General features: G+C 51.5%; 11 protein-coding genes across 11 annotated transcripts; 5 read left to right on the top strand and 6 right to left on the bottom strand.

Annotated features, from left to right (window-relative positions):
• Positions 1–3: 3 nt before the first annotated feature.
• On the bottom strand, positions 4–6,082 carry PSV08DRAFT_409462 (SAC3-GANP multi-domain protein). Its single transcript, XM_066093827.1, has 6 exons — positions 5,984–6,082; positions 4,770–5,929; positions 4,474–4,663; positions 2,510–2,602; positions 1,489–2,229; positions 4–1,440 (listed from the first exon to the last, which is right to left on the bottom strand). The coding sequence occupies exons 1-6, from the start codon at positions 6,050–6,052 to the stop codon at positions 481–483; spliced, it is 3,213 nt and encodes a 1,070-aa protein (XP_065949224.1). The 5' UTR covers positions 6,053–6,082; the 3' UTR covers positions 4–480.
• Positions 6,083–6,414: 332 nt separating this feature from the next.
• Positions 6,415–8,405, top strand: PSV08DRAFT_401533 (EAP30/Vps36 family-domain-containing protein). The gene is made up of 3 exons (XM_014226072.1): positions 6,415–6,547; positions 6,600–6,735; positions 6,790–8,405. Exons 1-3 carry the CDS (start codon positions 6,447–6,449, stop codon positions 8,335–8,337), a joined length of 1,785 nt encoding a protein of 594 aa, XP_014081547.1. The 5' UTR covers positions 6,415–6,446; the 3' UTR covers positions 8,338–8,405.
• A 663-nt stretch (positions 8,406–9,068) lies between these two features.
• Positions 9,069–9,891, top strand: PSV08DRAFT_361874 (uncharacterized protein; the record flags this gene model as incomplete). The annotated part of the gene is made up of 2 exons (XM_014226073.1): positions 9,069–9,111; positions 9,161–9,891. The coding sequence occupies 2 exons, from the start codon at positions 9,069–9,071 to the stop codon at positions 9,889–9,891; spliced, it is 774 nt and encodes a 257-aa protein (XP_014081548.1).
• Positions 9,892–10,394: 503 nt separating this feature from the next.
• PSV08DRAFT_294460 (uncharacterized protein) lies at positions 10,395–11,232 on the bottom strand. The gene is made up of 3 exons (XM_014226074.2): positions 10,818–11,232; positions 10,697–10,747; positions 10,395–10,642 (listed from the first exon to the last, which is right to left on the bottom strand). The coding sequence occupies exons 1-3, from the start codon at positions 11,200–11,202 to the stop codon at positions 10,605–10,607; spliced, it is 474 nt and encodes a 157-aa protein (XP_014081549.2). The 5' UTR covers positions 11,203–11,232; the 3' UTR covers positions 10,395–10,604.
• A 1,737-nt stretch (positions 11,233–12,969) lies between these two features.
• PSV08DRAFT_361876 (trypsin-like cysteine/serine peptidase domain-containing protein) lies at positions 12,970–13,962 on the top strand. The gene is made up of 2 exons (XM_066093016.1): positions 12,970–13,248; positions 13,323–13,962. Exons 1-2 carry the CDS (start codon positions 12,976–12,978, stop codon positions 13,830–13,832), a joined length of 783 nt encoding a protein of 260 aa, XP_065949225.1. The 5' UTR covers positions 12,970–12,975; the 3' UTR covers positions 13,833–13,962.
• A 936-nt stretch (positions 13,963–14,898) lies between these two features.
• Positions 14,899–16,531, bottom strand: PSV08DRAFT_222398 (uncharacterized protein). The gene has a single exon (XM_014226076.2). It carries the CDS (start codon positions 16,414–16,416, stop codon positions 14,977–14,979), a length of 1,440 nt encoding a protein of 479 aa, XP_014081551.1. The 5' UTR covers positions 16,417–16,531; the 3' UTR covers positions 14,899–14,976.
• Positions 16,532–16,667: 136 nt separating this feature from the next.
• PSV08DRAFT_294480 (ATPase, V1 complex, subunit F) lies at positions 16,668–17,434 on the top strand. The gene is made up of 4 exons (XM_014226077.2): positions 16,668–16,741; positions 16,802–16,837; positions 16,896–17,033; positions 17,121–17,434. Exons 1-4 carry the CDS (start codon positions 16,682–16,684, stop codon positions 17,259–17,261), a joined length of 375 nt encoding a protein of 124 aa, XP_014081552.1. The 5' UTR covers positions 16,668–16,681; the 3' UTR covers positions 17,262–17,434.
• PSV08DRAFT_294484 (ML domain-containing protein) lies at positions 17,360–18,510 on the bottom strand. The gene is made up of 3 exons (XM_014226078.1): positions 18,202–18,510; positions 17,893–18,109; positions 17,360–17,837 (listed from the first exon to the last, which is right to left on the bottom strand). The coding sequence occupies exons 1-3, from the start codon at positions 18,399–18,401 to the stop codon at positions 17,751–17,753; spliced, it is 504 nt and encodes a 167-aa protein (XP_014081553.1). The 5' UTR covers positions 18,402–18,510; the 3' UTR covers positions 17,360–17,750.
• PSV08DRAFT_294494 (uncharacterized protein) lies at positions 17,550–17,797 on the bottom strand (the record flags this gene model as incomplete). The annotated part of the gene is made up of 1 exon (XM_066092598.1): positions 17,550–17,797. The coding sequence occupies exon 1, from the start codon at positions 17,748–17,750 to the stop codon at positions 17,553–17,555; it is 198 nt and encodes a 65-aa protein (XP_065949226.1). The 5' UTR covers positions 17,751–17,797.
• A 1,768-nt stretch (positions 18,511–20,278) lies between the features above and the next one.
• On the top strand, positions 20,279–21,807 carry PSV08DRAFT_201665 (major facilitator superfamily domain-containing protein; the record flags this gene model as incomplete). The annotated part of the gene is made up of 2 exons (XM_014226079.2): positions 20,279–20,332; positions 20,386–21,807. The coding sequence occupies 2 exons, from the start codon at positions 20,279–20,281 to the stop codon at positions 21,781–21,783; spliced, it is 1,452 nt and encodes a 483-aa protein (XP_014081554.1). The 3' UTR covers positions 21,784–21,807.
• Positions 21,808–23,243: 1,436 nt separating this feature from the next.
• On the bottom strand, positions 23,244–26,010 carry PSV08DRAFT_361881 (OPT oligopeptide transporter protein-domain-containing protein). Its single transcript, XM_014226080.2, has 3 exons — positions 25,664–26,010; positions 23,718–25,610; positions 23,244–23,629 (listed from the first exon to the last, which is right to left on the bottom strand). Exons 1-3 carry the CDS (start codon positions 25,970–25,972, stop codon positions 23,345–23,347), a joined length of 2,487 nt encoding a protein of 828 aa, XP_014081555.1. The 5' UTR covers positions 25,973–26,010; the 3' UTR covers positions 23,244–23,344.
• Between the last annotated feature and the right edge of the window lie 255 nt (positions 26,011–26,265).

The following is a 26,265-nucleotide window of genomic DNA, read 5'->3' on the forward strand; positions in this document are numbered from 1 at the left end:
ACAGTACTAGAGCGGAGTGAAATTTTTCAAATACACCTAATGGATAGATAAACCATTTTTATCATTCCTCGCCTCCCCATCATTGCTCATCCGCCACATGTTGCTCAATCCAAAGCCCACCCTCATATAATCTAGCCTCAACACCTCCTCTCTGTGTCGATGAAATAGTTGCAGATCAAACCAAAAAGACTGGCCGAAAAGAAAGGAACCCGCTTGCCGTCATGCACTTAATGCCCCACAGACTCCGCAAACACCTGTTCGCACCCGAGCTATGGACCCTTATGCAACTCCGAAAGTAACAAGAACAAAGGAAAAAAACAAAGGAAAAGACAGGGATCAAGGTAGCCGGACCAAGGTAGCCACTGCAAAATGGCACGGGCTACCATACACGAAAGGAAATAAAACTTGGGGAATTAGAAGAAGAAGAAGAAGAAGAAGAAGAAGAAGTAGAAATGCTAAGTCTTACCATTTACTCCGCCATTACCGCCTCGTTGTAACACTGAGTGTTAGCTTGGGATTACGCTCCACTGCAATCTGCAGGTCCTCGTCATTCTCAATCGGGTAAAAGTAATTTTCTTGCTCGTCCTTGTACTCGACAATCAGCTCCTCCTCTTCCTCGCCAGGTCGCTCCAGCTTCCTCCTCTCAACAAGCTTATTGTAAAGGTCCACAAACTTGAGTGATATGGGCATGCGAATGACGACACAGTTGTCTTCCTCGAACCATACTTTGATCTTGAGCGCCGATGTACCGGTGCCGGTGGCGGTCGAGACAGACGAATGTGAGTGGTTCATAGGCGGTGGATTAAGGTTTGTTGTGTATGCTTGCGAGGCGGTCGATGGACCACGTTGGTGCGAGGCATAGGTTGAGCCAGTCGAGAAAGGAGTCACCGGGGTTGTGGCTTGGAGTTGGTCGGCAGATGATTGTCTGCTGGCTCCTCCATGTGAGGGGGTTGATGATTGGTGTGACTGTTGAGACAAACGGTATTCTTCAGCAGCGACAACATCGGGGTCGATTTCGTAGTCGCCTTGTCGTGGGGCAAAGAAACCCTTGACAAGGTGTCCCTGGGTAATGTGCGGGCCCAGCTTGAGCAGGTTCTTGATGTACTCGTCGAGGTTGGCACGGCGCCCGTTGGAAATGTTATCGGTGACGTAGGTTACCGGGCCTGGCATGAATGGCAATGTTCGTTCTCCCGAGCCACTTGTACCGGCCTCGACGGGGTAAGAGGCAATAAGCTGTATCTGAAGGTCGTAGAAATCCTGGTACAAACGTTGCAACTCCCAGTGACGGCCGTCCTCCATCTGGCACTCAATGATGAACCAGAAGATATCGTCAGCAAAGCAGTAACGCGGCACACAAGCCTTGATGGGTGCGAGCAGGTTGTCGGATGTGCGGTGCGGATTTCGAGTCTGCACCATGGAGCCGTTGCGCGAGTGGGAGATCTGCACAGGGTCAGTATCGTGTGCGTGAGGTGAGTGCACACCACCTACCGAACCGGTCTTTTGGTGGCCACCATTTTGGCTGCGTACGCTCAAACGCTCCATGCCTTGTTGCAGCGACTGGCCCGAGTTTGTTTCGAGCTTGCCGAGAGGAATGCTACCGTTCTTGTAGTCTGCAGCCATTTTCTTCCACTCCTCGACCTTGGGCACACCAGCAGCAGTCACGGCGGCCTGCGTGTCGGTGACTACTTGCCCAGTAGTCATGTCGCGGATCTCGATAAAAGAGACGGGTATCAGGCCGGGGCCGCCGAGTCGGGTGATAGGTTTTGCGACAAACCACTCAGGGTTGGACTGGGCGATGACGATGATGGCCTCGCCCTCCTTGGCCTCGAGCTCGTCGGGCCGCTCTGCGTGGAAGTCGTAGATAACGACGCCATAGACCATGGCGCCTGTCTTTCCCGAGCGCGACATGCGCATTTGCTGCGTCATAATGTCCTGGGTAGAGGGTTGCGGGCTTGTGATGCGCTCTTGGTAGCCGGAATCGTGCGGTTGTTGTGTTGTGGCGCGAGGCACTGGGGGGGCGCCAGCACTGTCGCGCACTGTCTTGCCAACGCCCTCAAAGTATGAGACGGGAACGAGGCCACGGGTGCCGTGCAGCGGGTTGCAGGCTTCGTACCAGTCGCTGTCGTCCTCACGCCCGACAACGTGCAGAAAGTCACCCTGGGAAAATGCAAGGTAGACAGAGTTTGGGCTGGTATCTGTGGGCGTGTAATCGTAGAGGGCTTTTATGACCTGAAATGAGATCGCCGTTAGCTTCGCGCTCATCTGCCCTATCGGGAAGCGGGTACCAGGACAAAGCGCCTGGAGCAATGGCGAACGTCGAGCGGCTTGGACGTCTTGGGCGCAGGGCTGGTTGTTGATGCTCCTGCGCGCGCAACCAGTGCAGCCCAAGCAAGAGGGCCGGGTTGGCCTCGGTCATGGCATGGCAGCCGCACAGGCAACAGCGAGTGAGTGTCGAGGCAATGGGCAGTCACGTCTGGCGGCGCGAGTGCATGTGCTTGATGGTACGTACCTTCTTGGGGGGCACAATGGCTATGGCATCCTTTGGTGGAATCGAAATGTGGTGCGGGCGGGTGTCCTTTTCGCTCTTTACACTCCTGCGGAACTAGAGAATACCGTTAGCATGTATGCGCGCCTTGACTCGGCCAATGCCCCCAGCGCCGGTGCAGGCGCCGGTGCAGGCGGTGCAGGCGGTGCAGGCGCGGGGACCTGTGGTGGCGGCAAAAGCAAAAAAGACGGAGCAACTGACCTTCATCTTGGGGTGCGGACGAGGAGGAGAGGATGCGCAGAAGACGCGGGAGCGTTGTGCTGTGAGGAGCAGTCAGGAGGTGTCAGGAACTTTAGGGCTCCGACTGGCTGGCTACGAGTGTATGACTGTCGACCGGGGATGCGGCGTGTGCGGGGGCGAGTGTGCAGCGGGTGAAGGACAGGCCGAGTCGCGCAGTCCGGGAGGGTGACGACGAGCAAAAGACGACGAGCAAAGGGAAAACCTCTGGGGCAGGCGCACGGTGATTGTCGCCAGGTACAGACAAGAAGATGCGCGGGTAGCCAAAAGGGTAGGGAATGAGTGGGTGCTTTCACGGCGAAGGGATCCCAGCCCTGCACCACCTGAGACTTGGCAGGCGGCTCTCTGGGCCTCGAGGGTTGCCCTCTTTTTTTCCTGCTCGTCCATGTGGACTGGACTGGATGGATGGATGGATGGGACGGGCCCTGTCTGTACGCACGTACATACATACGTAGTAGCTGTGTTAGTATATTTGCGCTGCTGTGGCCACTGACGACACGGAGCCAGGGCGGCAGCAGGCCAGCACGCCATGTGACCGGGCGTGGCCGTGTAGGATGGCTGTGTATGGGCTGGCTACGGCTGGCTACGGCGCCAGGCGAGTCCAGGGCCTACGCCATGCTGTCTGCCAACCGTCGGGCTGCAGGTCCCCAAGACGCCCAATCATTGCCCCGGCGCGCCGGCCATGGCCAGCCTCCCTTGCTTCTTCTTGCGGCGTTGCATGAACATGTCATTGTGCCCATGCGAACCCACACCCACACTCGGTGCTTTTGATCAACGTCCCCACAGAGCCCTACAGCATCACCACACCACCCTTGTGCTCGCATGCCACACACGCTCGTCGTCAACCAATGCATTGCTGCCTGCTGTCTACCAAACACTCCCCCTCCCCCCGTCTGCCCTTTTGCAACAAGAGCCTGCAGCTAGCGTCAGCCATTCGACACCTGTGCCTGGCCGAATCAAAGGCCCAAACATGCCTCGAGCCCCCTCATTGGCCACGCCCCAGCGCCTGCAACTTCTCGTCCCACAGAAGAGCTCTCCTAGCCACAGCAAACTCAAATGCTCGCAGCCCTGCCTGTGCCTGTGTCTGCAATCCCGATGCAGTGGCTGTCGATCACCGGTACAGTCCGAAGCTGCCCTCGATCATCCCGTCGGCCTCCACCCCACTGCCACCTGCCGCACCCACCCGGATGCCGCTGAGACAAACGCTTCGAGCAGGCCTGCAGTCACCAACACCCTCGTCCCCTCCTTCTCCTCTCTTCCCGCAATCTTATTCCCCATTCCGCGTTTTCCATTGGCGCGAATGACGTATCCCGTTTTCCCAACTAAGAAAACATGGCTAGTCAGGAGCCCGTCTGAAACTTTGGCCGTAACAGAAAGAAAGCATCTAGAAACTTCCTTGCATCTAGCGCATGGAACCCGTCTCCCGCATCCCCACTACACATAGATAGCCACCACCCACCCCCAAATAACATCCAATCTCGCCCCTTCAGGCGCCGCCTTTGCTACCGCCACTGCAATCCCCACGACACACGTGGCGCCAGGCATCAAGCAAACAACCATAAGTATACAAATTAGTAGTAGTAACGGATATAGAGCAATCGGGGGGGAATTTCGTAATCTAAAGGGTGCAGCTGACGACGGCAAGCACCGCTTGCGCTCCAGTCGGCTCATATTTGTCCTTTGATGTCTACTTTGCTGAATGCGGCGGCACGGAGGCTCTCGATTTGCGATGCCACCTCGCGGATCCTGACCCGGTACTGGCCATCGCCCTTGTCTTCAATAGTGTTCTGCGCACCGTGCGTTTCGAGAAATTCACGGCAAGATGCATCATTGTCGAAACCAAGCTCATCAGTCAGGAAACGAAGAGAAACATTTACGTATCTGTGCACCCTGTCAATAAACCACCATGCAAAACCTGAAGCACAACAATCAAGCTTACCCGCGAGAAATGTTAGCTAGAGCATTGAGGCGCTCACGCTCGACAAACATGTCCATCAGGTAAGCGCCCATGTTCTGGGCTTCGAGGTAAAGTCGAAAGAACTTGTGGTAGTTGCCAAGGGCAAGTGATGATCGCACGTCAAGTGCATGCTTGATCCATGGATGTGCTTTGTCTGCAAGGGTTAATTCTGCCAACATGTCGTTCATGTCGGTCTTATTGCACGTATACACAAAATAGAGAATACGGTACGCCTTGAACTCAGCTGGGTTGCCCCCCAGGTTCTGCGCATACAGTGCCTTGAGCTGCGTCTGGCACTGGTTATACTCACCCAAGTCCCCCTTTTCTAATGAGATCCGCGCATGGATCTCGTACACCTTGACCGTAAAGGCATTCTTGATATGTTGAACAGTCAGATCTTGGCGCAGTGACTTGAACTGGTTACAAATGTAATTGTAATTCTTTTCTGCTTTCCATTTTTCCACAAGCATGGCCAACGTCTTCTTGAGCACATGCAGGGGGCGTACCGTTTCAGCTTTCGGCGGTGCAGTCAGACGGAAATAGCTCTTCTCAAGGTTCTCGTTGGTTCCAACTACAGGTCCAGTGGGCATCTCATCTTCGTCTTTGCGTGATGAGCCCCAGGGTGACGTCGATTTCGAACCGTTGTTGCCGAGCTGAAAGCGTTGTCGTCGCTTGTCAAGCTCCGTCTGGTCTAACTTACTTGCGACGTCCGTAACTGCGTTCTTCTTTTGGCGCTTTTCGCTGTGTCCATCGGCATAGGTCATTCGAGATGCTAGGTTAGTCTTGCGCCATGGCGGGACGCTGGCTTGCGCTTGTTCGGCTGGTACTTCTTCAGCGTCGTGAGCATTGCGCTTTTTGGAAAGGGGTGTGTTCTGGTTAGTGTGGTCGACAGTGCCATTTACGTATGTAGGTTGCATGCCGTTCGCGAAGCCATTGGCAGATGCGTTAAGCGCTGCTGCCCTCCGTTCCTCGAGGAGAAGCTCCTGCGGCAGGGGAAAGGTAGGCCAATGTACATTGTCATGTGAGTTGCGCTCGGCGAAGTAGCCGATGGTTTCCTTGAGTCTCGCCTGCATCTCTGCTTGCGAGATGCCCGGGATCGCGTTGGCGGGGTCGAAAGCACGTCGGACGTACTCGCGTACGGCAGGCGGCCACTCGACTTTCTTCTTAGGCTGCTCAGGAGCCATGGCAGACTGTAGGCGTGTGTGAGCGGAGGCACAAGTCGCCAGAGGAGGATGAACACTAACAGACGCGGGTGGAGCGGCAGGCTGGAGTGTGGTTCGAGGGGTGACGGTGTTGTAGGCGGGTGACTGCATCGGTCGCGCCCACGCAACAGTGGCAGAGGGCAGGGACATGGAACAGGGGAGTAAGGGAAACGGGGGCGACGAAGAACAAGGCTACAGCGTGAGTATGTGCACAGTGGAGTTGGAGAAGATGAATCAATGGGGTGCACGACGGCGGAGATGTAGTATGTGGGTGTGGAAATGGGGTGGGCGTGGATGAATGAGGGTGAGGGCGAGGCGACGACTCGACGACAATGATTTGCACGGTGCTGTTGCTTGGCGGCTGCTGAGATAGTGCTAACCGCTATAGGCTTGGCGTCGGGGATATGACGACTTGCCGGACTGGGGGAATGGGCATTAGGTCAAACGACGCCCGATGGGAGTGCTATGGCCGTATCTTGCATACGCTCACTTACAAATGGTCTGAATGTTCCTGCACCAGCTCGACCTCACCACCGCACTGCGCCCGTCGCTCCTGCCGGAGGAGACGCTGCTTTTTGTCCAAGACGCTGTAGGGCTCTACGAGGGGTACGCGTATCCACACATTGCGCTCATCCGCTGCTGCTGAACATGTGAACAGGAAGTTCAAAATACCCGAGTATCAAAACGGGCAGTCCTATCTGACCTCACACCGCGTCTGCTATGTCGACCACAATGAGCCGCGCAAGAACTCCGTCGCAATTTTCCTGAAAGATGTCGAGAAACCAGAGTTCTATGTACGCTGGCCATGACTTGATCCACGGACACCACCATGACTAACAACAACACAGGCTGGCTTTCTCAAGTCGTCGCCCAAGGTAACTCTCTACCCGAAGCCCTTGAAGCAGCTGTCGCGAGCTTCTCCTTTGGCTCCCACGCCATCCGCCTCGTCCTCTTCTACTCCGCCGCGGCACAGCAGCCCCGCGCCTCCACCTCCTGCGAGCGCAACATGGGTGTGCCCGATATGCTCCTTCTCCAACCCCGTGCCTTCCAACTTCGACCCTGCTCTCGCATCTCGCACACCCATACCGCCATGTCTGGCTTGCGGAATAAAGCCGCCGACTGTACATGTCGTCAAGGCAGCCATAGCGGCCATGTCGAATCGACCAGCCCCTGGCCCGCCCCCGAAAGATGTGAAGAATGGAACCCCTCCTCCTCCTTCGGCTTCTACAACATCGTCATCGGCATGTCCTCGCTGCACCTACCAGAACCACCCTTCTCTACTCAATTGCGAGATTTGCGGTGCATCCCTGACAACGGCCGTAGACAAGCGCTTCGACATACTTCAGGAGCCCACCAGATCCCAATCTCCAGGCCCAACACTGTCATCACCATTGCAGTCCGACACCATCGAATGCATTAAGCTATCTTTCCGTGCTGGCGGGGGGCCTATATTTTATGAGCGCCTAAAGAATGCACTGGTACAGCGCAAGTGGCTCCTCCAAAGTGCCCCGCCAATTCCTAAGCCACGGATAGCCTCTGTTTTAGCTGATGATGGCTACAATATACAATCCGACGCTTCGTCTATAGAATCTGAACGGCCTCGAGTTGTTGGTATTGCGGGCTTGGAACGACGCGGGCTAGAGCAGAGACAGAACAACGAGGCCATGATAGGCAGCGCCTTTGAGGACCTTGAGGCTCTAATGACATCGGCAAAAGAGATTATTGCTCTTGCAGAACAGTTTGCATCACAGGCCAACTTGGGCACAAATAGCAGCTCTGAAGCAAACGCATTAGCATCCCAGTCGGCATCTGCACTAGGTCTCGTTACGACAAAGGACATGCTTGGTTCCGGGTCAGGTTCCGAGTCACTGTATGTGTCGGAGCTTTCGAGAAATCTGGCCGAGTGGCTTACGGATGACACGCATGGTATCCTGCGAAAAGAAGGTGGAATCATGACGCTTGTGGATCTTTGGGCCGTCTTTAATCGTGCAAGGGGCGGTGTGGAGCTTGTTAGTCCCTCAGATTTTGAGAAGGCAGCACGCATGTGGGATACGTTGAAATTGCCAGTGCGCCTAAGGCAATTCAAGAGCGGTCTTCTAGTTGTACAAGGTCGTGATCGTACTGACGAGAAAACCATTGCCAGTCTTCTGGCTTGGTTCAAGACCCTCCACCAAGAGCCTCACAGCATGGAAGTCACATGGGATTGGCAGGCATTCGGCAGGGGCGTAACAGCGCAAGAGACAGCTGAAAGATTTGGTTGGAGTGTTGGCGTCGCGACAGAAGAGCTGGAAATGGCTGAAGAAGCGGGTGCGCTCTGTCGAGAGCAGGGAATTGATGGGTTCAGATTTTGGGAGAACTGGCTGGTCAAGATGCCGGGGGATATTACAGTGACTTGAAGCGAATAGCAACAGCGTCCAATGCCTATGAATGTTATCTGAAAAAACAAACCCCTGACCAAGACTTGATTACTGGAGTAATGTTTTACTGTTGTCCATCCAATGGTTTTGCGTCTGCTGGCTTCATTAGGCATTATCTTCCCGAGTTAGCGCCTTTGCTCGTATGAACAACTCATCATGTCCAAAATTGTATATGATAAGCTGTTGTGAGCTCCGAACAACGACATCGTTAGTAGGGAAATTGACTCCCATCGTGTTCTCTTGTTTTCGAACAGTGTGGTGGTTTTGGTGCTTTCAAGCTGTCAAGACTCTGTGGTGCCCAACCAATGAGAGCCGCACAACTAAAACATGATGCTTGACCAATAGGTACGATTCAATTAGGCCTCATCTCCACCTTCTTCCAACGCTAGCACTCAACCGACGCACCCATATACAACCTCACTCCTTTGGTCCACCTCCACGCACTTCTCTACAACAACGTTTTGTCTTTGTCATCGAAATGTGAGTCTAATCAGGGCATCTCATCAGCTGTGTCATATTGTAGTTACTAATTTGTGAGTTCAAGGCCCCGCAAAGGGTTCAAGAAATCAACTGCAACAGCAAATAAGAAACGCTCTGTACAAGAGGTCATAGAAAAGTATCCAAATAAGCGCCCTAAAATCAATATTCCGAGCATAGATTGTACAGGGAAAGTCACAGTAGAGACAGAAATATTAGAGCAAGCGCAGGCTATGGATTCAAGCCAGATGTTCAGATTCTTGGATTTGCCAGGGGGTAATTAGCACGTGATTTATTCAATCTCGAAAATACTGACAGCACTCAGAAATTCGGAATCGTATATACGAGGTTGTTGCAGAAACAAGTACACAGACATTCCCAGACACATATCCAAAGTCAATGTCGTCTCGGCGCAGGGGCCTACGACCCGATCACGAAGTCCGGCGACCTCCTCACAAACCGTTCCCATTCATCGGCCTGACACAAACTTGTACACTTATCAGAAAGGAGTTCCGCCCGCTCTGGTTATCGACGCACCGCTTCCCTTTGTTTGCCCTAGGTGGATACTTCAAAGCGTTTTTCCCCCCTCCGCTCCGGGCAAACCAGGCAAGCGATCAAATCAGACAACGCGTTGCACGCTATTACCACCCCGGGGGTAGTTTGAGGATTTGGCTGAACATAGACTCACTGGCCGATGTGGACATACTCCCAGTGATCAAATTTCACCTGCGCTTTCCCATGTACACGTTCAATCTTATTTCAGTACATCCCAAAGTCACTGCAGAAGACCGAAACTCTATATCAACACTCATCTACAACCCCAACGTAACTTGGGTTCGATATATCAAGCAGCACATCATTACGCAAGTGCGACTACAAATTGTGAACTACATACAGGGCACGGAGATTGTACGGATTGTCCTCAGAGAGAGCCAGGTGCCTGATTGGATGAAGGGGACTTGGGGGCATAATGATGACCATGCCACGACATATAGAGAAAGTTTGGGATTAGAGGAGTTAAAATGGGCCATACGATTTGGTACCGATTACTCATGAGTCTAGACTTGGACTCGACATGGTTACTATCTGCTGATTGTATAGGGCTCGCAAAAATAATCATATGTAGGTACGAGCATAGTGACATGCGTCATACTAAACACACTAAACTCAGGTGTCACTGTATTTCATACTTTATTCCGTTGTAAAATTTCACATGCAAAAGGAAGGTGCAGTTGGGCATGTCTCCACCGGGGGCAGGGGTCATAATTACGAGGAGAAAGTAAAAAAAAAACAACAACATCAAAACTTACGGTATTGACAGTACAATGTTACAGGATTGAGCTTGGCATTACCTATTGTGCGTCATTCGCGGAAAACCAATCTTGTGCCCCATTTGGCCGAACACTTTTTTTTTAGTAATTTTTGTTTCAAGAGACCGATTGCGATCTCATTGGCGGAGTATCGATTTTCCGATCGATCCATCTACAATATGAAGAAAGGGTTCACGTGCGCGTGTACATGAACAACAAACTGAAACATACAAAAGAAACACAAAGGAACTAGTATCAATTGTGCTATTTTCTTTTTCTCGAAGAATTATTTGGTGGTACGCGCAACGAGAAGTACGTCACTTGTACCGTACTATGGTATTCACAGAAGGTACTACATGCGTATGTACTTGTTCAAGCACAGGCACTCTACAAAGCACCACGTGACATTGCAAAAAAAAACATGAGGAAGCCCTGGTAGCGGGCAGGAAGGAACAAAGGTCAAGACTGCATCTTGAGGACCACTTTGGCGCCGTTGACTGTTGAAGGAGTCAGTACCTGGTTTCAGATGTATTGAAAGGCACACGACTCACCGCCCATGATGTCCGCATAAACATTTCCACTTTCGGCCATCAAGCCAGCGCCTGCTTATTGTTAGCCGGAACTTGGGAGACAGGGACGATATTCTGCACCGCCACAGCAAAATATGCATACCTGAAAACTGGAGCTGGTACGAGTCACCGTCTTTGTTGGCAACGACATCGTGTATCGGCTTGGCCGTGTTGGCTTTGAACCACCATACTTTCTTTGGGGCGAAGCTGCGATCTTCGGCCAAAGCTCGGGCAAGGACATGGCCGTCGCACTGAAGACGCTTGTTCTTGAGCTCGAAGACGGCAGGCTCCGCACCAGTGGATGCATGGGTCTGGTCTTGGGAGTCCGAGGCGGGCTTGGAGATGGGGCTGCCGTCGATTTCGATGGCGAAGGGGGCGGGGAGCGAGTCCATTGCTTTTGCAGCGTAAAGATGCAGCGAGATCAGAATCAGGAAGAGTAGTCCGACGAGCCAAATTAACGTGCGGCGTTGCTTTGCTTCGGAGGGCATTCGTGGGAGTTGCGCTGGAGGAGCTGGAGTGGGGTGGTGTTTACTAGCAGTGGATGGTGGGATGGCGGGGGGCGACCTCATGCAACAAGCTCGTCTGCTACTGCTGTTCTATAGGAGGGCGAGACGATGGAACAGCGCAGGTACGGACAAATGCTGGATGCGGCTGAAGACAGCGCTGACACGTGCATGCGACGGTTATGTTCCCCAGACAAGCCAATGCAAGTGACGAGACACGATGCCAGAGCCAAAAAGCAACAGGCAGCCAGCTGATGTGCAGTGACGTTATCGAGCGGCGTAAGTAAAACGTCGTACCGCCTGCCGGCTGCCGGGCCTCGGCGCTGTCAGGGCAATGTGTTTTGCGGGAGAGATTGTTCTACGAATGCACGCACATACACGGGCGTTGTAGTAGATGCTTGATCATCATACTACTTGTGGTATTCGAGCAATGGGGGGCACGGGGGTAGTAAGCGCTGTTGCGATGATCAGTGCTGTGTTTGGGGTGTATCCCCGGCTCACGCACCCACTGCCAAGCCGCGAGGCTCCGCCCTCTACTCTGCGTGCCACAGTCCTACCACGCCTCCTGCCTCTCCTGGCCTCCATCCGACCACCTCAACCTCGCCATCTCTCCCAATCAGCCCTGCAATCTTGTGCGCCTCCGAACAACGGCCATCTGTATCCGGCAACCGCCAAGCCCTACGCTGCTCGCCAGCGGGCCCTGCGAGCGAATCCCATGTGGCAGGTCCTTTCTGCCTTGCTTTTGACTTGGGGCATACAAAGCCCGTAGGCCACTGGTGTCCCCTGCCCACCATGTCGGCCAATATACAGCTTGCATCGTGGTTCGTCCATGGCCAAGTGTCACAGAACCCCCGTCAATGCTTTTTCTTCGGTATCCGCGCCTGATGTGGCAGATCGTCGCGTTGCAGCAGGCGTAAACTAGACGTCCCCAGCACAATTCAGCCTGTTGCACAGCAAGATAATATTGCAGCAGCGACTAAATGCGCCCACAAACCCCCGTTGGAGATCGCCTAGACAGTGCCTTACTGTGTCGGGATGTTGAAATGGGGATACGAACTGTGTACTGCCTTGGCAGGCAATGCAAAATCCCCATCTCCTGCTCTCTCGGGCACAGCGTAGCATTGGAGCGCTACCGCTATCCGGAAGCTGTAATTACAACCAGCTGACAAGCTGCAATTGCAGGTGTTAGACTTGCCCTATCACCATGTATACTACTGTACGCAGCTGCGCTCTACCAGCCGTGGCAGAAAAGCAACAACGACGCCCGGAGACGCACAGCGTGCAGGCTGCAACTGTGACGCACAACACGCCCGTGATCCTAGCATTCGGGAGCAACCGCTGGATCAGCTGCCTCTTTTGGCATCGACGCATGGAATCCATTGGGAAAAGCTTAAAACCGCGCGTAGATAAGGCACCTGCTAGGCTCGGGGTAATTGGTCCCCACTGCTTGATCTAAGGCACACGGCGGACTACAGGTTAAGACTTTGCCAAGCCATAATAGGTCCCAAACTGGAAGGACAAATCATACTCCCAGTAGATCAGTCTTGGTATTCCCTAAAGCACGCCATGACAAGGTCGGCCTTCTAGCATCTACACAACCATTGGAGTGTCGATGACCGACGACGACGTGCTCTATAAGTATCCAGCAATCTGCCCTCTGTAATCATCATCAGCCAGCTCATCCAGTCGCTTGTCTCTTCAAACCATTCCATCGCTTCTCTCCAACAGTCGCTGCCTTTGCAAAGCCCATCATTCACCATGCGTTTCCAGTCTATGCTCGCTGCTGCGCTTCCTGCGCTCGTCCTCTCCGCTCCTACTCCCCAGTGGGACGACGTTCCTGAGGAGAACATTGTTGGTGGAACCACCGCTGCTGCCGGCGAGTACCCCTTCATCGTCTCTCTCCAGGTCGGTGGCCGCCACGTCTGCGGTGGTACCCTCATCAACGGCAACACCGTTGTCACCGCTGCCCACTGCTCCGTCAGCAGCGTCATTGGTTCCGTCTCCAACACCGCTGTCCGTGTTGGCTCTTTGGTAAGTTCATTCATCTGATTTAGTACTCTATCGACTGGGAAAAAGAAAGAGAGACTAACACAAGTTCGAAACAGAGCTCCACCTCCGGTGGCACTGTCGTCCGCGTCTCCCGCATCGTCATCCACCCCAGCTACCAAGCAAGCACCTCCAACAACGACGTTGCCGTCTGGAAGCTCTCCAGCACTGTCACCGCCGGTGGCAACATTGGCTTTGCTTCCCTCGCCGCTTCTGGCTCTGACCCCGCCAGCGGATCCACCGTCTCCGTTGCTGGATGGGGAGCTACCCGTGAGGGTGGCGGCGCCTCGACCTCCCTCCTTAAGGTCAGCGTCCCCGTTGTTGCCCGCAGCACTTGCGTGTCCAACTACAACGCTGTTGGCCTCACCGTCACCACCAACATGGTTTGCGCCGGTGTCGCTGCTGGTGGCCGCGACTCTTGCCAGGGTGACTCTGGCGGCCCTCTCGTCGATGCCAGCAAGACCCTCGTCGGTATTGTCTCCTGGGGTTCTGGCTGTGCTCGCCCTAACCTTCCCGGTGTCTACTCCCGCGTCGGCTCCCTCCGCAGCTTCATCGACCAGAACGCTTAAGCGTACACATGAAAGCGAGTTGGATATGATTTGGAAACATTTGACTTTGGATATGAAAAGAGCAACGCCTTTCATGAGTATGGTATGGGGGAGGCCCTGAAGGGGGAGGGAAACGGGGATGATGGACTTTGCTTTTTTTTTTTTTTACTTTACCTCTTCTCCCTCCTTAATTTCGGTGACGGCATCTTGTAAATACGTCTAGCCTCCCACAATTATTTTTGTCTGTGCCTTATTTTTTTCCTTTATGTAGCTACGAAATCGCATTGTGTGTTGGAAAAAAAAATTTTTGTTTCGCTCTCTCTCTCTCTCTCTCTGCATACTTGATTATCAAGTGATGTTTTTGGGTGCCCCACCAAAACGCCTTTTTGGTAGTGTTCCGATTTGGCTACTAAGCCAACTTAGTATATCGTACTAAGACTAGCTTAGGCATTACACTGAGTTTGCCCCCTCTCCCTCCCTCACCCTCACAAAGAACAACAATCCAATACAAAGAAAACCCCCCATTAGAAACAGCTTCCTATCTCTCTTCCTTCTCAAGGTTTTCCAAGTCGTCATCAAACCCCCATCAATCTCGATCTCGCCACTCTTTCTTATCGCAGCCCTTCATTTAAACTCGATAAATGCAAACCAGGGTCTTCTCCACCCCATACCCCCTCCCCCCCACACCAAATGCCTGTGCTTTCGCTAAGCGTTAAACGAGCCGTTTGGCCAATCATGCCAGCCCTTTTCGTTTCCCTCTCTGATTGTCCGCCTTTGGCATTTGCAACATGTGATCGGATCGGATCGGTTTGACAGGAGGGGTAGAGTAGGGTAGGGTGGTGTGACTATGCATCTATGCGTAGATGCATGTATAGAGATCCTGATGAGGGATTTATTAACAGAGGGGAATGTTGATAGTGTTATTTGAGGGGAGGATGCGACGATGCCGAATAATGAGTGAGAGGTATACCCTAGAAGTGCCGACATGGCGACATTTAATGAAGTTATTGCGGCAACACGGACACACAGGTTCCATTTGAGCCAAAAAATATAGCAAACACCTGAAAATGTCACAGATACAGACTTATCGGCATACCAGATCTTGCCAGTTGATCAAAAATAAAATAAAAAGAATTCCGTAAATATGAATTTCCATTTCAAAACGTTAATAGCGCCCACCTTCTCGCTTTCCTAAGTTCAATCCACCAAATCCAGTACTCCTACCAAGTCTATCCGTCTGACCTAGCGATCGCTCACTACGTTCCCTCTCTGCATTACCTAAACTGATACGTTTCAACGGACTAACGTCCTTCTTACTTGGGCTAGCTCTCCGCTCAAATGCACCGCCAAGACTATCCCTTCCTCGATTCGCGCTCCGCTCACCATCCCTCCCGAAAGCCGCGCTAGTGGATTTCCTTAGCGGAGATGCAGCATGTGTGTTGATCCCGAGATATCCTCCGTCGTTGACTTTGGTGTCAATGCTGGTTCGGGATATGGTGGGGGCTTGGCGGAAGGGGTTTGGTGGTTGCGAGGAACGGATGGGAGAAAAGATATCGGCGTCAGTTCCTGTAGATGTGGTTGCGTATGGCGGGTTGCTGTCTCGTCGGCGGAGTGAAGGTGTGTTAGAGGTGGAACGAGCGTTATCGGGATCGTACTGTGAGGCGTAGCTGGCGTTCGGATTTGTGCGAAAAGTGCGATTGATGACAGTCTTGGGTGTGTAGGTAACAATTTCGCTCGCTAGGTCATCACTGCTGCCCTTGACACCGACGCTTGAATCCTGATTCCGATTCTTTGAAATGGTCTGAACGCCCACGTCCCTACATGGCTTCTGCAACGATGGGTGCACAAACTTGCTGTCATACTCGTGAAGCACTTGGCGACTGATCAGAGCGTTGTCCTTGATCTGTTGGGAAAAGGAGCTTTGCAGCCACCACAGCTGTAGCGACAGCACCGCTCCAATCAGAATAGTCGTTGTGACCCTCACACTCGGGCTCGGATCCAAGGGGCCAACAGGAAGGTTGAAATAATAAAGCACCACATGAAGAGGGCTAAAGAGGCAAAACAGTTTAAGGCACAGCGGGTTGGGGTCCCAAACTGCGACCTCCCAAACGTCTCGGCCCTCTATAGGATGCGCCCTGTCTGCAGCATTGTTTTGTACCAGGTTTCTCACGAACTGCATTGGACTCGCAGCAGCAGGAGATGAGTCGACACGAACGCGCTTCGCGCTGGGTGTCCGCGGCGCCACGTCCACCTTTTGTTCAAACAGGCGGTAGTACCGCCTCTTTCCCCAAACGAGCCATGCGTTTACGAAGCTTATTCCACCCAAAATCATGACTAACAAACTCAGTGTTGATTTGAGCCATCCGGGACCTTCGACCTCGTTGAAGACACCATCATCATCTGAGGCGGCGGATGCGCCGTTGTTTGCCTGCGCGAGGACAAAAAGTAGATTCGCGCCAAAGCCGATATAGAGGGAGTACGACGACGCAAAGTCTTCCCAGTCAGAACTGTTGAGTTCTTCCGAGATCCAGATGAGCCAGTCGGAAGGGTCGGTGTATGCTTTGATGCGTTCGGCGAGCGGCGCGCGGCGCACGAGACGGGGCATGGTGGCGGAAGAAGTATTATAATAGCAGCGGCGCTGAAGTGTCGCCGGCTAGCAAAAGAAGTTGAAGAAGTAAAAGGAGTGTGAAGCGGCGTCGAGTGTCACGACATGGCTTTGTGGTTTAAAGTGAAAGGAGGAGGGAGAAAGAACTCGGAATAAGGGCCCAAAACATTTGGCCAAACATGGACTAGCGCCCCATGACGACGGCGTGCAGCTTCCCCAGCCAAGCTCCGACCTCACCACAGCTGCCCTCCAAACACATCCCGCCATGGCAGCACCGGCAGCGCAATACAAGGACAGACAGTTCCTCGCTGTTATCGGCGATGAGGTGCGTACATCATGTGCCCTTTGACTGAGTGTCTCCGGGAAGCTGACTGACTGTTTGCAGGACACTTGCACTGGCATGTTGCTCGCGGGCGTAGGCGTATGCTATAACTCTCTTTGAATATCGCAATGGTGTAAAAGTCTAATGAATGTTACAGCACGTTACCCAGCCGCCAGACAGCCAAAAGAACTTTTTGGTTGTGGACGGCAAGACCGAAACGTCGGCCATCGAAGCCGCCTTCGATCGCTTCACCAACGAGCGCAAGGACATTGCCATTCTGCTTATTAACCAGCATGTACGTTGAATCGCTGGCCGTTTGCGAGCATGTCGCTGCATCATGCGATTGCAAAGTTGGGTTTAGCAATAGGCTGACAAGCGCTAGATTGCCGAGAGGATACGACACCGTGTTGAGAGCTACACCGCCGCCTTCCCCTCGCTGCTTGAGATTCCGTCCAAGGATCACCCCTATGACCCTGAGAAGGATAGTGTGCTGAAGCGCGTCAGGAGATTGTTCGGAGAGTAGAGATGCTTGGGGGAGCATTAGCCAGTCGAATGTACACAACGTATCATGCAAGCAATGGTACTAGCACGAGCCATATTAGCTAGATGCTGATTTGCGCATGCATATCACGTAGAAATAGTTGAGGAATGATATCCATCAAGTTGAAACAGCCCAAAATGCCATACACGGATGCATATCAATCATATCTACATTAAGCGTGGCCCAGAAACTTGACAACAAATCCAAACCATGCGCCAAACCCAATACAGCACTGACATTGCGCGTTTACCAAATGAATAGCTCGTATCATTCTCACAGCTCGTTCCTTCGTCGTAACCGCTCCCGCACCATGTCTGCTAAGGGTCCAGACATTTGCACTCGTGGCTCACCAAACTTGATGTTGCCACCACTGTTGGCAGTCTTCTCCTCCGTCCCTCCTCTGCATCGTTGAATATCAGACACCGTTGTTGCTCGTCGTGTGTGATGGTGTCCAAGTAAATTTGGTGACATTTACCGGTGGAATGCAACCTTGGCGGTGAGGCAGGTGATCTTTTCCCCATCCTCCGTGAATACATCAGCAAGAACGGTGTATTGACCCTATGGTACTGTTAGCATCGTCTTGTAGTGTCCAAGAAGGATTCAGGGGGCGCACCGGAGGAATCTCCCTGGGCAGATCAACATCCTTGGTCAGGCTCATTTCGCCCTTCTTGAGCGGGCAGTCAAGATCCCCCTTCTTGATGGTGTCGCATCCATCGGCGTTCTGGTTGATAAGCGTGATAATGCCATACTTGACCTGGAGGTGCATCTTAAAACCCTCGCCAACCTCCTGCTTGAAGTTTCCCGTGGCTTTGATGCTGAGCGTCTGCCCACTGTACACGCGTTAGTCCCAATTTACAAGATTCCCCGCTACCAAAGCGTCGCGACAGGTGAGGCTGGGAGACGTTGAGATGGAGGCACGTACGGCTGGGGAGGGTTGGGGCTAAGGTCGACCTTCTCGATGGTAAGGATGTCATCGGCCGGGTTGCCGCAAAAGTACAGTGGGTTATCGCCCGGCACCTTGTACTCTTCCTTTACAACGACTTGGTCGCCTCCCATCCACGAAGGCGAGGCGGAGACAGAGACGGCGCTCAGCGCGGCAACGAAGAGCGTGGTGAGCTGCATGGCGGCGGTGGCTGGCAGCGATTGGACGAGGGGCGCGTGAGAAGTAACTTCAAAATGACAGTCCTGCAGTTGAGGAAAGGGTTTGGAGATAGTTGTGGAGGAGGAATGTGGAGCTCTGCTCGTTGGTTCAGGTTGGCGTCTAGAGATAGCGGCTGCGACTCCATGTGAGGCTGGGGCGGAGCTTGGACCCTGTTACCAACGTCATTCTTGTTGGTCACGTTTATGCATTAGCTCCTGCACTAGCCTTTTGTGGCCCTTACAATGCTAGCTCTTCTCCACAACACCATCCTGATCCAGTCGGGTATGCCTGGCGACGCTCGAGATCCATTTTGAATATGGATTCTGGCTGCTGTACATACAAGGGCTATTTGCAGTTTTGAAGTCGTTGATACTGCCTTGGTAGTAGCCTTGCAGTCTGAACTCTCCATTCAGCTAGTCCAAGTATTTCTCCTATCGTTTTTTACATACATTCCGCAACTACCATGTCCGAATTTGACAGCGGTGAGTTGGCCAAGTTATTCAAGTCTCTGTGTGAAGACGTGGACAAATTGGAAGGTTGATTTGCTTTTGTTAGCAAATGTACACCAGTTTCACCGCTAGTGTTGACAAGGGGACAAGGTCGCTATGATGCACTTGATTCAGTTTCTTGTATTATGGTATGACGCTGTATAACTGATATTTCTTGTTGGAATTCCTGGGCACTATCAGCTAACTTGGCGTTTGTTAACCTATTATTGAACTTCCGTTGGATATCATATGTCCTTTTCTTCTAATATTCGTTCAACCTCTTCACTGCAATTCTCTTACACATACAGAAATCATATTTACCATGAGTGTATAGGCAGGAAGCACACATATTGGAGTCGAGGTGAAGTAAAGGCATCATATCACTGCCGTGTACAATCATGTGACTATTCACGTGACTCATCAAATCAGCAGCAGGAAAGGCAGTAACTAGCTACGCAGTTTCTACTGTAGATTCTATTTAATAAATGTGGTTTCTATCCGCTGTTTAATTCGAAACAAAAACCAGATCAATTAGAAGCTCGAAACACATCACCTGGAACACGTAAATATCAGTCTAATCAAGGTCGAGTCAACCAAGCCTCTCGACTGATTAATTTTCCTGGCAGTTGTAGGGATGGAAGAAGCTGCACTCTAATTTCACATACGATGGCGGTTTAATAGCACCAAAAGAAATGGGAAAAGTCAAAAAAAGCGGATATGTGAACTTTATTTCAACTGCAATAGTCGGGGTAGTGTACAACATCACCACACAACAGCACCAAAATAATGGAACGTATCTAGTCAAGACGCCAAAAGAGCTCTATTAATGTCTAAGAGAAGTAATTTCAGTGGAACAACAACAAGGAGTATACGTCTCTATTATTACTCCTGTTCATTCTGCTGGTATTATCAAAGATATTAGTTTGCGCAGGAGTACACGGTTTCCTTCTTGCAGGGAGCCCAACCGCGTAGATTGCCATAGCACGACTCTGATTTATCCGCCGGGGCATCTGACCTTTCGGCATACCTGCATGTGATTGGGATACAATGTGGACAGTTTTCAATTCCCGAAGGGTGTGGAGCAAAGGCGAACGGCAAGCGACGGTTAGGTATAGTATGCGGGGTCCAACCAGCCATGTCACAGCTTTGCTGCGGAACGATCTCCACATACAAGTTAGCGGTGTGTATCCCTACCATAATGCGTTAATTCAAAGGATCAACAAATCCGCAACTTAGGCACGGATGCACATAAGCGAACTAAGCATTGCTTGGTGGTGCTTAAGTACGTGCTATAGTCCTTGACTTCCCATTTTTCTTGCAGCGCTCGGATTTGTATTCTCACACCGTGTCTCACAGGAGAAACCCAGAAAATGGCTTTCCAGCACGACCCAGAGAAGCACGGCGAGGTATCAGACAAATACACAGTAAGCACGACGATTAGATTCTAATGCGATTACAAATCTAACTCGAAACCTAGGACACTCAAAACATCGATGCCATCGAAGAAACAAACTCTGCGGCTGTCCGGGCTTTGATATGGAAACAAGATCTGCGCATCATTCCTTTGTGCGCTGCGATTTACCTCCTTTGCTTTCTCGACCGCTCCAACATCGGCAATGCCAAAACCCTCAACGCCAACGAAGGGCACTCCCTCCTGCAAGAAGCGCACATGACCAACTACCAGTTTACAATCGCCCTCATGGTCTTCCTCGTTGCCTACGCCGTGTTCGAAGTGCCGAGCAACTATTTCCTAAAGAAATTCAAGCCGAGCCGGTGGATAGCCTTGCTTATGTTTGGATGGGGCGCTTGCACAATCGGACTTGGTGGTGCGAACAACTATGCCACTGTCGCTGCGGTTCGTTTTGTCCTGGGTATGTTTGAAGCAGGCCTATTCCCCGGCTTGGTATACTATCTCACGTTTTGGTATCGTGCGCACGAAAGAAGTATCCGTGTTGCGATCATTTTGGCGAGCGCGACGTTGGCGGGGGCGTTCGGCGGCGCGATCGCTTATGGGGTAGGGCACATGAAAATGGTACACGGCCTTTCTGCCTGGAGGTGGTTGTTCATATTGGAGGGAATTCCTTCGTGCGTCTCATCGGTTGCGGTATGGCTACTTTTGCCAGACTATCCTGAAGAAGCATCATGGCTATCGACATCCGAACGAGAACTGGCTGTTGCACGTTTGGAAAATGAGGGCTCAAAGGGTAATGCGCCTCCGCTCACCTGGAAGACAGCAAAGGAAACACTACTCGAAAGCCGTCTCTGGGTGCATTACATCGTTTACTTTGGTATTTCTGCACCATTCAGCTCGCTATCGCTCTTCACTCCGACCATTACTGCCGGCTTGGGATACGAGAATCTTCAGGCCCAGCTCATGACAGTTCCTCCATATGCAGTTGCGTATGTAGTTTCTATCATCACTGCTTGGTCATCGGACTATTTCAATGCCCGTGCATTGCATGCTGCCGCCTTATCCACCATCGGTGCAATCGGCTTTCTTGCGTCCGCACTTCTCCCTGCTGACTCCTTCCATGCGCGATATGGATGTTTGATCGTTGCGGCTAGCGGTGCATTCTCGTGTATTCCACCACTACTAGGCTGGTTGAGCGCCAACATGCAAAGCACTGCTGCGACAGGACTGGCGATCGCGCTCAATGTTTCTTGGGGTGCTCCCGGCCAGATTGTTGGCGTATGGATATACAAAGCAAACGAGAAGAAGTCAGGATATCCGACAGGGCATTGGACCAATTTTGCGATGCTGATAATGGTTGCTATTGGATGTGTCGGCTTGCGCTTTTACTACCAATGGCGTAACAAGAAGATACGGCAATTGGGAACGGACGGAGCAAATGTGACGAGAGAGTTTAGCTATTAATTAGACATGTTGTATGTTTAATAGAGCTCAGTAAACCATCTGCGATAGTCAACAAACGCAGATTATTTTCTTCTCCGAGGTTAAGTCTACTTGGGATTAGTGCTTCGGTGTGGCCTTCTATGCTCACCATCAAACAGCAATTTCGTCCATTGCATCTTCTTATGCTTTTCTCAATATCTGGTTTTGATATGCCGCTAACGAGCAGTATCGCACAAATGATGAGATTGGTAAAAATACACTCAAGATTGCCGTATTGCCTTCAAAACACCGCTACATGTTTCAACCCATCTTCCGAATCTCACCACAGCATTTTGGATCACTCACAGCACTGATAACTGAACGCCAAAAATACTACAATTCATGTTACAGCAGCCTGGTGATTTCGGGCGGTTTATGCTCCAGATTTCCTTTGCTTCGAGCTCCATTGGTGCCGTGCCGACGATTGCATGTGGTTACTCTTCTGACCAAGTTACTTTCGCAAATGCACGTGTTGCTGTTGATGACATCAAACTCAATAAATATGTAACTCGAATGCCAAAATGGGAATGAATATTGCTGAAAAAGATCATCTTGTGCGCGTCTCAACGGTTGAAGTATTCAATCAGAATTTGGATGCCATAGAATGATTCTGGTTGTCGTTGGTACATGCCAGAATGAGATTCCACTGATACTTGACTTTCTTAGCCAAGAGGGAATTCACGAGCTCTCTATTGTAACGTATTGTATTAGCTCGGATGCGGGACGAGATGAGCCTCAAATCCTGGATCAGGGAAGTAGTGGCATGGTTGACGCTTTCTTGGGGAAGCATCCCAGTTAAAGTATTTTAGCTATTCACAAAAAGGTTGTACGATCAGAACCACTTTTGCGCCCCTTGCTTTGCTGGTTACTGTGCTTGACATCATCCAAAAGAGACAATAGATATGTGTTTCCTCTTATTACAGCGCAGTGGATATGCAAAACCCTAGCCTACTCTAGCATTTTTTGGGCGTGTTAATAGCGCAGGCTTCGTTACGAGTCAGCAACGAAATGGTGCAAAGGAAAATGATTTAGTAGCGCCACTATTCTCAATCTTTAGCAACAATTCCACATCGAACCAGCAATTTTGACTGTATTGCACGTAGAGTATTGGAAACTCACAAGAGTCTCGATATGGGCTTACTCAAAAGACTAGCCCGGCCGGGTCTGGATTGCCAGGTTGTACAAGGTAGTTCTGCATCTGCCACATCCTTCGACTGTGTATTGGCCATGAGTGAGTAAAGTTTTCACCTAAAAGTTTATCTCCCAACTGACATTCGTAGGGTTCATAGTGACAGACCTAGCGCTTACTCGTGCTCGATTATGAGCAACTCTCACAGCTAGCTGTTATCAGCGCTTATCGTACTGCCTAGAACAAATCTCGGAGACCAGAGAAGACCTCGAGGTATTCGTGACATGGTCGGCAGGTCTTAGGCAAAACGACATCCCAGTGGTGCATTTTAATCATCATAGAATTAAATCACTTTAGAAAATCTGATCCATCATACGTAGATATCATTATATAAAACACCTCAATATCCAAGTCTTACCATTTCCACTCTCCCTTCCTGGGACCAAAGTACTCGCCCTCAGGAAGGACTTTGCGGATGGCTGCTCCAGCTCCATCAAGCGTAGTAGTGACGATAGTCGTGCCCCAGTAGTCGGGCATTGCTGCACCGGGAAGCTGAACGCAGAAGAAAATCACAATGGCGCAGATGGCAAGACCGACATCCATACCAGCCGAAGTGACATAGTTGTACTGCATCCACCAACCACGGTACTTGCCGCGGATAAACTTGTTGAATATGTAGCCGACGAGAACCCACGAAAGCTGTAACCATATTAGTCTTGTATGTTTCTAACTAAAAAGTTGGGGGGGGGGGGGGGGGGGGGGGGGGGCGGAGATTCCAATAACTTACAATGTTCATTGACGTATACGGAGGTACGTAAGACAGGGAGGCGAAGATAAGTGGCGGACTGATTTTGCGAATGAAGCTGACCTTAGGGAACATGCGGGAAGCACCATAGACCAAGAATGGAGCACCAAAGCCCGCGAGCCACATCCATTGGAGGTTCTTGTAAGTTGAGTCTCCGGAGAATATGTGCTTGGGACCGACAGCACCCCAGATGACACTAGCGTTGTAGAAGGTCTTGATGTAGGCACATGTGAATGATCCGGATGCCAACGGAGTGCAGACGTTCTTGATTGCGCCTAGAGCCCATTCAATGGTGGCGAGCTGGCACAGACAAGACCAGACAGTAGCGACAAACTGCGCGGCGAACATCGAGCGCTGGGGAACGTGCATGTAGTGGCCCATCTTGAGATCCTGGCAGAAGTATAATGCCTGAGTCATGACGATGTAACCGAATGTCTTGAACATCATCATGGCGATGGGGTGGCCTGGTTGTACGTATCCGATGATGAACTCAGTGAAGACATTGAGACCCATTTGGATGTTGGTGAAGGCCTGGATGATGCCTATGGGAATGGTCCATACGGTCGCAATGACGAGAGAGAGGATGACAGAATACCATTTCATGCCAGTAGGGTAAGCGAGAGCGGATACAAAGGTAAAGACTGTCATGACAACGAGTAGTGCAAGGTACCACCATGTGGGTACTGTCTTGTACTTTCGCATAATCTTCATATGAATATCATCCAGTTCACCAGATGCGGACCTCCAGCGGCGCCAGATTTCGGAACCGTGGAAGAGGTAGGTGTGGCTGACTAGTGCAGCGATACTAGCAAAGTTCAGTCCGTAGCTGAGTGCAGTAGTAGTGGACAAGAATAGAGGCGAGTACGCTTCATATTTGGCAGGGTCGACAAGGTGATCAGGAGTGAGAATCCTGGAGGTGTTGTAGACTTGGCCGGTATTGTCGAGAATACTGTTTTGCAAGACTGACACGTAGTCACCATACCAAGTGTTGGTAAAGCTCAATGCTGGAACAATGATCCAGACGAAGAAAACAACACCGATCAAAGTGTTTACGTGTGCGTACCATGGACTCAGTAGTGGGCTGTTATAGAAGGAGTTGATTTGTGCCCAGTCAAGAGTAAACCCGGTAAACGGGAAGCCGATTGCGAGACCAGTGCTCTGTCCAAAGAGTTGGTTGACAACAACATTGTTGGGCTTGGCCCAAGTGACCCAGGCAAAGTAGCTGAATGCAGGAATGATAAAGTCTGGGAGCCAAGACCAGATGAACATACCGATCATGACGTACATGAACATTCGGTACCGCGAGATGGACCAGCCGTGCGTGGTCGTAGGGTCAGTCGGCCCGTGGTCATGGAGAGCATACATGAAACCGACATTGACGAGCGCGCCAGGCCAAATCATGGAAGCAGGTTCTACAAGAAACTTTCGGACGGAACCTGCTAGACCAAACCCAAGACATTGGGTGGACAGAGCAAAAAGCGTGTTGAAGCCCCATCCGAACTGGCTCGTGTTGAACTTGTAGAACTTGCGGAGTGAGACGACAGTGTCGACAAAGTATCCAGCGCCACCACCAAAGGCAGCATTGGCCATTGCGACAATGATGACGTGCTCCTTGACATTGAAAGGTCCTGGATTGAGATTTCCTTTGAGCCCGAAGATGCTGAACTCCTTGTTGGGAAGGACTCTGGCGAAGAAGATACCGATCGGGTAGGCAATCAGCAGTACAACGTAGGGACCGATGTTGATAAGGGGGTAACGCAGCAAGAAGAGTGCGTTGACTGATGAGCAGACGGTGGTCATAAGGAGACCAATGACCCATGAGCGAATGGTGCTGGCAGGAACGTCGTCATCGTAGTTTCGAACGACAGCACGGACCTGTTGTCTTAATTAGTTCCATGTGGAGGTATTTAGACATTCTTGCAACTCACTTCAGGATATGGCGAGTTCTCGATCACTTCTCCAACAACCTTTGCCTCGCCGTTTTGGTCGTGGGCTGCAGTGGCGGCATCGACCATGTCAACCGCCTCGTCTGGCAGGTTAGGGTCCCATTTGTGTTCTTGACGGAAAGCTTTTAGGCGTTGGTTTGCCTCTGCTTCACTGATGTCGCGAACGTCCGAGGCGCCGTTGCTGGATGTCTCTCCGTGGGTGTCATTGGTTTGTTCGCTAACAGTGACAGGGTCCTTCTCGGTTGTTGACCTCTTGAAGCCCAACCTCTTACCAAAGCCTTTGGGCGACATCTTTTCGATGTTGGACAGGAATAGAGAATGGAGGAGATGACCCTTGCAGAAATACCCAGGACCATGGTCCTTTATAACTGATCTTCAATGGCATGATACTTACATGCTCGACGGCTCAAGGTTCGCAAACGAATATTGCCTCGGCCAGCTATCTATGGAGCAGCTTCTAGATAGAGCAATGGGCACGGCACAATGGCACCAATCAGATACCCTAGTTTGAATGATATCTGATGCGCCACGAACACTACTGCAGTTTGGGGACGAGCGGGGTGAAGGGTCTAACTGGTCTTCGG

This window comes from Bipolaris maydis, assembly GCF_028858645.1.
Source record: "Bipolaris maydis strain C4 unplaced genomic scaffold PSV08scaffold_6, whole genome shotgun sequence".
Lineage (NCBI taxonomy): Eukaryota > Fungi > Ascomycota > Dothideomycetes > Pleosporales > Pleosporaceae > Bipolaris > Bipolaris maydis.

Bases quoted from the DNA above. Each gene is read 5' to 3' on its own strand.
- PSV08DRAFT_409462 (XM_066093827.1), bottom strand. From the start codon at position 6,052: ATGCAGTCACCCGCCTACAACACCGTCACCCCTCGAACCACACTCCAG. The intron at 5,930-5,983 runs GTTAGTGTTCAT...ACACGCCTACAG, and splicing joins CTGCCGCTCCACCCGCGTCT to TCTGCCATGGCTCCTGAGCA. The intron at 1,441-1,488 runs GTAGGTGGTGTG...GACCCTGTGCAG, and splicing joins GCCACCAAAAGACCGGTTCG to ATCTCCCACTCGCGCAACGG.
- PSV08DRAFT_401533 (XM_014226072.1), top strand. From the start codon at position 6,447: ATGTTCCTGCACCAGCTCGACCTCACCACCGCACTGCGCCCGTCGCTC. The intron at 6,548-6,599 runs GTACGCGTATCC...ACATGTGAACAG, and splicing joins GCTGTAGGGCTCTACGAGGG to GAAGTTCAAAATACCCGAGT. The intron at 6,736-6,789 runs GTACGCTGGCCA...ACAACAACACAG, and splicing joins TCGAGAAACCAGAGTTCTAT to GCTGGCTTTCTCAAGTCGTC.
- PSV08DRAFT_294460 (XM_014226074.2), bottom strand. From the start codon at position 11,202: ATGCCCTCCGAAGCAAAGCAACGCCGCACGTTAATTTGGCTCGTCGGA. The intron at 10,748-10,817 runs GTATGCATATTT...AACAATAAGCAG, and splicing joins GTACCAGCTCCAGTTTTCAG to GCGCTGGCTTGATGGCCGAA. The intron at 10,643-10,696 runs GTGAGTCGTGTG...CTCCTTCAACAG, and splicing joins TTATGCGGACATCATGGGCG to TCAACGGCGCCAAAGTGGTC.
- PSV08DRAFT_361876 (XM_066093016.1), top strand. From the start codon at position 12,976: ATGCGTTTCCAGTCTATGCTCGCTGCTGCGCTTCCTGCGCTCGTCCTC. The intron at 13,249-13,322 runs GTAAGTTCATTC...AGTTCGAAACAG, and splicing joins CTGTCCGTGTTGGCTCTTTG to AGCTCCACCTCCGGTGGCAC.
- PSV08DRAFT_222398 (XM_014226076.2), bottom strand. From the start codon at position 16,416: ATGCCCCGTCTCGTGCGCCGCGCGCCGCTCGCCGAACGCATCAAAGCA.
- PSV08DRAFT_294480 (XM_014226077.2), top strand. From the start codon at position 16,682: ATGGCAGCACCGGCAGCGCAATACAAGGACAGACAGTTCCTCGCTGTT. The intron at 16,742-16,801 runs GTGCGTACATCA...GACTGTTTGCAG, and splicing joins TCGCTGTTATCGGCGATGAG to GACACTTGCACTGGCATGTT. The intron at 16,838-16,895 runs GTATGCTATAAC...TGAATGTTACAG, and splicing joins TGTTGCTCGCGGGCGTAGGC to CACGTTACCCAGCCGCCAGA.
- PSV08DRAFT_294484 (XM_014226078.1), bottom strand. From the start codon at position 18,401: ATGCAGCTCACCACGCTCTTCGTTGCCGCGCTGAGCGCCGTCTCTGTC. The intron at 18,110-18,201 runs GTACGTGCCTCC...ACGCGTGTACAG, and splicing joins AGCCCCAACCCTCCCCAGCC to TGGGCAGACGCTCAGCATCA. The intron at 17,838-17,892 runs GTGCGCCCCCTG...ACAGTACCATAG, and splicing joins TGCCCAGGGAGATTCCTCCG to GGTCAATACACCGTTCTTGC.
- PSV08DRAFT_361881 (XM_014226080.2), bottom strand. From the start codon at position 25,972: ATGTCGCCCAAAGGCTTTGGTAAGAGGTTGGGCTTCAAGAGGTCAACA. The intron at 25,611-25,663 runs GTGAGTTGCAAG...TTAAGACAACAG, and splicing joins AGAACTCGCCATATCCTGAA to GTCCGTGCTGTCGTTCGAAA. The intron at 23,630-23,717 runs GTAAGTTATTGG...ATATGGTTACAG, and splicing joins CGTATACGTCAATGAACATT to CTTTCGTGGGTTCTCGTCGG.